The sequence below is a fragment of the Nanorana parkeri genome, unplaced genomic scaffold, assembly GCF_000935625.1.
Source record: "Nanorana parkeri isolate BGI_ZX_2015 unplaced genomic scaffold, ASM93562v1 scaffold667, whole genome shotgun sequence".
NCBI classification, from domain to species: domain Eukaryota; kingdom Metazoa; phylum Chordata; class Amphibia; order Anura; family Dicroglossidae; genus Nanorana; species Nanorana parkeri.
This window is the reverse complement of record NW_017306935.1, coordinates 914,168-921,601: the sequence shown is the minus strand read 5'-3', so window position 1 is coordinate 921,601 and position 7,434 is coordinate 914,168. Positions and strand designations below refer to the sequence as shown.

Genomic DNA, 7,434 nt, shown 5'->3' with positions numbered 1-7,434 from the left:
GTAGTTTTTGCAACATTTTGGTTATTTGTGTTTCTTTTATGTAATTGATTATTTTGTTATGTTGTTGATCTAGCTGATGTGGCATAATTAGTATTAGCATTGTTACAATGTTGTGGTTGGCACAGGAGAGGTGAATCCTTATCTGCTATCCCAAGACTCTCAGACTAGGTCTGTCAGGGACAAGTGTATCTCTCAGCCTTTGTGTCCAATAAAACTTCTTCTAAAAATATATTTTTTTAAATCTAGTCATGAAGCAAATATAATTTGCCATCTGACATTCCAGCTATAATTTTATATAGTATGAGCGCTATAGTATTCTAGTAGTGACACAGCTTGTAATTTAAGGAACATGGAAAGCTGATGATGTAGGGGCTAGAGATTGTTTATTTAATAAGGCAGTGCAAAGAGTGTTGCTCATCTACATGATCAAATAATCCATAGTAATGGTTTAACTAAATTTCTAGCAGCTGTGATGCAAAATGTGTCCCTCAACACATTTTGATTAATAATAATATTTGCTACATTGTTTGATCCTTGATACAAAATAGCAAATGTGTGAGCATGAGGTCCTCATAATGGCTGATCAACACACCATGGTAATGCTTCTCTTTGTGTAAAGGTTGGGGAGCCAAGGCAGTCTTTGTTGAATCAGTGTACTTTACCATAGCAACCAATCGAAGGTCTACTTTCTAGAAAGATAATGTAGTCAGAACAAGAAAACGTGACTGTATGTATATGATTACTATACTATGCACATTGTTATTTGCCTTATGCATATATATTAGTAAATTACCTGTGATGGATAGAACAGTGGACACATGACTTGAAGTGAAACCAGTAATGATTTTTCTCATTAGCACTTCTGTCTCATGGAAAAATGCCTTTTAGAGCCGTTAAAGAGAGATACTGAAAATATAGTTTAGAAAAAATAAATGATTCCAATTTAGCGGGCTGACTTCATACTCCACATGAAAAACATATTATATTTCACATTCTCCTGGTTCATAACAATTGTTTAAGAACAATACTTGCAGTTCATTATTTCATGCTCAGATACACATTTCTCTTTTCTACCAAAGATCTGCAAATTAACATTAAAATAAACTTTTATAGTACCAGCCTCATAAATAGATCTCCAACTTTCAAAAGTAACAAAAAAAAAACCTGTAGAGTCTTTGAGAAATAGATTTCTAAATAATGTAATTGGGCACTTTTAAATTTTGGAAAAATCTGGTTTTTCAATGGCTCCCCAAGCTTGGGTAAGAGCCCTCAAATGTATAAAAGTGTTTGGTGGATAACAAATATAATTTTACTACTTTGATGAACATAGATGATTAACTTGTGTGCATCTTAACAACTGGTCATCAGATGATCATTACCATTAGTGGAAGAAGAGCCATAGCTTCATTCACTAAAACAATGCAAGAAGAAGAAAAACAGAGCAAATAATATATATGATGGAGTTGGAAAATGCAAACATTTACATATTTTCCATAGATCTTTTAACACTGTGATCTCTTGCTTTTTCTGCTTTCTCTTGATTCACATATTCCAAGACCTTCATAAGCAAGTCCTCATCTATATACTGCTTGTTCTGTGTATCATCATTTTCCCTGGTCAGTGGCAGTCTTCGGTTACTGCTGGAAACTGTCTCTAAATCCTGATAACCACGCATATTCACATATCCTCTCAAAGCATTTTCATATTGCTTTTCTAGCTCTTGAAGATCACTTGGAGAATAGGAAATAGGCAACTTTTTGTTTTGGTTGTTACCTAAAAGCTCTGGGTATTTGGCTAGCATCTTTACCATATAATCTGCCAGTTCCTCCTCCTTGTCAGATCTTGGTTCATACTCCATTTGCCTTTTTTCAGAATCTTTGGGCCAAATATATTTGTGTCCCTTGGATTTACTAAGAATAGGGAAGGGTCTTTGCAAACCATTATTTTGTTTGAAACTATTCTGTAACTTATCAGCTCCCATAAGATTCACCATGTCTTCGACTGTAAGACCTTCAGGGACATTAGGCAGAATAGGGGACGTAGGTTGCCTTACAAAGCCTTGCTTGTGTTTATATACATTTGTTTTATCAGTCATAGTCTCTGTAACCTCATCTAGGTCATCAGGAACAGCAACTTCTTTTTCAGGTTCTAATCTTCCACCAAACCTCCTGCCATCTTCATCCCGCAGCATATCAATAAGGTCTTCAGGGGGGATTTGAAGGTTTCTGGAAATATCAATCAACTGATAAATAGCTTCAGGGTCAAGTTCTCTTCCAGAGAATTTTAATGAGCGCTTATCAGAGTTCTGCTTTCCTTTCTCCATCCTGTTCATCCACATTTTAAGATATGTGTTCATCAGATTTGATAGATTTTCACTTTCTTGCTCCTTATTTTCTTTTTCAGGCTCTTCATCCTGTAACCCCAACAACCCAGATCGCTTCATTTCCTCATCCATGTCATCTGTCTTCTCAACCTCCTCTTTACTCTCCTTTAACTCTTCTTGAGTTTGACTTTCAACTTTTTCTTCAATAGGATTCCAATCTTCCCCACCAGCTACATCCTCATAAGCAATGTTGTTGGCTTTATACAAGTCATCCTCATCATCCTTGTAAAGTTTTTGGTCTTCCTCCATTCTGTCTCTTTTGTTGTTTGCTTGGCCTTTTAGTTTCCCCAGTTCCTGGAAGACAGACTGTAAGGTAGCTAGGCTTTGGGGAGTATACTGGCCTTCTACAATTTCATTGGTGCGCTTCAGTGGATTGTCCCGAGAGTAGTCATCATATAACCTTGAAGAAAATTTTCCAGTTTTAGGTCTCTTCTCAGACCATTTATTTAAGTCATAGTCTTCAATTAACTCAGGTGGTATGTTCTTGTCCATGTATGGATTATTTTTCTCTTGTGGGGAAACTTTTGCCTCTTTTTCAGCTTGCATCAAAGTTTCCAACATTGCTCTCATCCACTCAGACTCATCATCACTGGTGGGAGATTTGGCAGTGTCTGTTGAAAGGGCTTGCGTGTCTTTCTGCTCTGAGAGGAAGGGTGTGCCTTGGTAGGAAGTATAGTCAGGGAGGTTTTCAGTTTTGCTTGCTTGCTTCCTGAGGTTCTCAATGTACTCCAGTGCCTTCAGCATATCAGGGCTTGGCAACCTTTGCAAAGTCTTCATTCTATATTCCTGGTCCTGTTGTGGCACTTGGTAATACTGAAAGGATGCAGCATCAGAAAAGGACATTGTGATGATCAAAATACATGAGGATAAGCATCCTGCAAGACAGTAATTCCTCTGAGATGACATAGTGGTCAGTGTTTCCTACAAAATAAATCCAGATGAGTATGCAGCAAGGAATAAAATATACTGCTTATATTGCAGAAAAATAAAACACATAATTCTAACTGCAAAATATCATAAGCTGCACTTTCATACCATTAAAGTCACAAGTTAGTATTGACAAATGGACTGATGGATCTCTTTAATTTATTTGTTGATCCAAAATGCTGTATCAGATACTGCTTCATAACGTCTAACCATCCATAATAAATCTCTGTCATGCACTGATCTCTGCCTGTGAAAGCTCAGTCTACTTATAGCTACACAGTTAATGTGTTTGTATTTATAGACTGCTGCGTGCTCTAAATAACTTTTGCCTTTGGATTTAGGTTTATGTGTGAAGGCTTAAAGAGGAACTACTTTAAAAATGTAATGCAGAGATGATTGCAGTATTGGCTCTCTCCCACAAAGGCTTTTCTTCTTTGTTTAATAACAGGAGCCAGAACCGCCCACGGGCCAGAAGATCGTTTTGCATCAGCACCCAATTGTAAGGCAGATGATAGCAATGATGCATCTTATGGAGTCATGTGTGTTATTTGAAAAGTACTCCATCTACCACTGCTGTAACCTGGAATATCAGATTAGCCTGAAATCCAGTTACAGCAAAACAGACCAGATGCCTGTGTTTAGCATTTAGCGATGTCTGTTTACCCAAGAAATGAGCTTTTATCAGTTTAATCCCTAGATTAAGTTTAAGATCCATGTGGTTATGTAGATGTTTAGGAACTTCAATCTGAGCATCAAACCATCAGATTTTGCTGAGACCTGTGGTTCCGCAAAAGCTGTGTAACAGTTGGTCAACCTTCTTGTAATTAGCAACCTTTTCTCTTGTGCTGAATCACAAGTAACTAAAACAGAGAAGAGATTGTATTCCTTGTACAACCAGACTCCAGCTGTATATTATAAGAACCATGCAAATCATGAAAATGATCATCAAAGAAAGAATGGTGGCAAAATGTTTGGTGGTCGTATTCAATAAGATCAAGAGTAATAGCCAATATGCAGAAACGCATAGCAACCAACCAGAATTCATCTTTTACTAATCTAATTTCAGTACACTGGAATCTGATAAACAACCATGGGCTGCTCCACCTTGCACACCATCACTATTCTTTGCTCTTCATTAGCTAATAAACATTTTTTCAGGTTTTTAATTTCTAATTAGGAGATTTCCTCCTTTAGCATGATCAAATAAACTCAGTAGACTAAATAAACCATATGTAATGCTATGATATTACTATGTTATATTAACCTGATATCTATGAAGGGATGGTAAATTACAAAAACAAGTATTGATAAAAGCACATGCGTGTGCTTTCAGATGCTTGTGTATTTTAGATAACAATGAGATTTCTGTAAATGTTAGCAATTCCACATATAAATAAGACCATACCCTGAGTGGAACATTGAAAGCCTGTTGCTAGTCATATCATGAACAATGACATTTTGCTGGATTCACCTCTGACATGAAAATACCAGCAATCTGGGATAATGGCCACTGCTATGGAAACAGTTAAATGGACATTGCATTCTCTAATTAAGTTAAAGGAAGATTTGTATAGCTCTGTAGTCTGTAGTACATGTCTTTATATTGAACACATATGCAGATTTTCAAATATGCAGTAGGTTATAAATAGGTACAATTTATATGCTGCCATAAGGAAATATAATTGGAATGCGATGTGTTTATCTATATTCTGTATTAATGAATGGCAATTACATCTCTGCTGCTCAATGCCTCTAGAGTATTTTAATTAGGGCCTGTGCTTAATCTTGTTCCGTATTTGACAGTTTAAATTTAGTGTTTGTACGGAGTCTGATGAATAACGCAGTTGTGCAGAGATGTCTAGTCTATCACACAAGCAGATTGCCATTGTCTAATCTTCTACTCAGTAGCATGTACAGCATAGCAACAGGCAACCCTTGGAACACCTCCCACGCCTATCATATCATAACTAAGTTAAGAAAAATAAAAAAATAAAGAAAAAATGCATGATATTGGGGATGACAGAGCAACAGATAGTACAACATGAGAAACAGAAAGAGAGAGAGAGATGGCTATACATGTCTACTCACAAATGAACACATCGAATAATAAATCTCTGTCTTCTTTTTTTATTTTTTCTCTATTTAAACACACATATACATATTGCAAAATAAAGAATCATGTTCTTAGCATAGACAAACTAATTATTGCATGCCACAAAGATAAATCTAGGGAGAGAGACCTTTTCCTATTTACAAATAAATAGTTAGATGGATGGATGGACAGAGATGGATACATAGATAACACAGTGAGACTTCATCTTTTAGAGATCAGTTATGTAAAGTTTCATATCACACGGTCTTTTTGCCAAAAACAAATCTATCACATGGATACAAACATTAAAATAAACCAACACCACCCTACCTGTGTGCTTCAGACAGAGGGTTGCAAGCTGATCATATCTCCCTCCTAGGATGGAGATACTTGTTTCAGCACCAGAACAGCTCCGAGTGCTTAATAGGGCGCGTCATGTGACACACATGACGTCACTCTGTGTGCACAGAACGCTAGGGAGTGAGAATCAAGCAGCCTTAACCCTTTCCTGGAATCCTTGTATGTCATGAGAACACAGTAGCATCTTTTTTCATAGGGTGCAGGAATGACATGTTAATGTATGCTGCACCGTAGGCTGACATTTGCACTGATTTACATTCTCAGGCTAGATTTTAAATTGCTCTAGATGCACCCTTAGTACTCAAGGTGTTGTATGTCTCATGTGTGGGTGGTGTATGGGTTAAATCAATGTTCTATTGCTGCATAATGAATGTGGACATGATGAAGTGTCTTCTTTTCCCATGATCTGGTGGAAATCAACACGAAGCACAGGAATAGTCTTAACGTCGCCCCTGGTTATAACCCTGTATACCTTTCTGCTGTATCTGTATGAAGTCTAATAGAGACGATATATCTATTTCAATTCAGCTGTATCCACTGTATCCCCTAGTAGATGTCCTGTTTTTCCTGTTAACTGCACAGTGCTGAATAAATGACCTGTTGGTCACCAGAAATAACTGCAGGCAATTCAAATGGCAGGGTAGTCCTGTATGTAAAAGGTACTAAAAGAAAGAGTATTGATTGCCTGAGAAAGCTTAACTTCTTAAAACTCTGATTTATGAATAACCAGGTACAGACGGCAGTTCACTCAATACCTCTGCATTGATATATATGTGTTTGTTCTTTATAGAATAATAAATATATATATATATGTTTTGTACAATGAATAAACTTTAGAAAAGACTTGAAACATATTCCAGGATAGATATAGATTGAAAAGAACACCTTAAAAATCTAAATTAAGGTCGTCATGCACAGCCCAAATCGAGAAATTAGGGGAAGTAATGTCGAACCAGGAATCTGTGATGCCTTAGGCCCCTTTCACCCTTCAGTTGTGATCTGGAGGGGATCCATACATGGCTACCCTGCTGATCAGAACGGGTGTCACCTTCGTGACATCCATGTCTATCCAGTTTTTTCCTCCATCTTGCATTGTAAAGGAAAAAAATTAAATTACCGGGCCCATGTTGGTATATGGGAAACGTGTGTCCGTTTAAATCAGATTACCCCCGATCCGGCACGATCAGGTCCGGCGATAGGGGGGGGTAAGTGGATGTAAATGGACGCCAGTCTGTTTAGACCTGGCTGCCCATAGACTAACATTGGGCTTCCAATTAGGTCCACCTAAAAAACTGACAGGCGTACCTGATTGGAAGGCCCATGTGAAAGGAGCCTTATACATGTGCAATTTTGCCCAATTCGTTGAAGATTCGGTATATTTTCATTCTATTCCCTTCGTTTAATGTGTAAAAACAGTCACAGAATGACTGATAGTTTGGCAGCTATCAGATGAAATGATTTTCCAACGGGACAGAAAATTCTTCTCATTATTCGTTAACGACGGACCTTATCAATGTGAACAGTCATAGAGTGGGGAGCTTATGAAGTTCCTGGGACATCTGTGTAAATAAGATAAGTCATTGGTACATATAATGAGAATAATGTACACATACGGGTAAATCTTTAACATTTTTAATAGTGGTCTTTTGCATTTTTGTTGTACATTTTTTAT

At 37.2% G+C, this 7,434-nt stretch overlaps 1 protein-coding gene across 1 annotated transcript; it reads right to left on the bottom strand.

Moving 5' to 3' along the window:
• Positions 1-241: 241 nt before the first annotated feature.
• Positions 242-5,839, bottom strand: SCG2 (secretogranin II). The gene is made up of 2 exons (XM_018563511.1): positions 5,733-5,839; positions 242-3,304 (listed from the first exon to the last, which is right to left on the bottom strand). Exon 2 carries the CDS (start codon positions 3,287-3,289, stop codon positions 1,481-1,483), a length of 1,809 nt encoding a protein of 602 aa, XP_018419013.1. The 5' UTR covers positions 3,290-3,304; positions 5,733-5,839; the 3' UTR covers positions 242-1,480.
• Positions 5,840-7,434: the final 1,595 nt, after the last annotated feature.

Bases quoted from the DNA above. Each gene is read 5' to 3' on its own strand.
- SCG2 (XM_018563511.1), bottom strand. From the start codon at position 3,289: ATGTCATCTCAGAGGAATTACTGTCTTGCAGGATGCTTATCCTCATGT.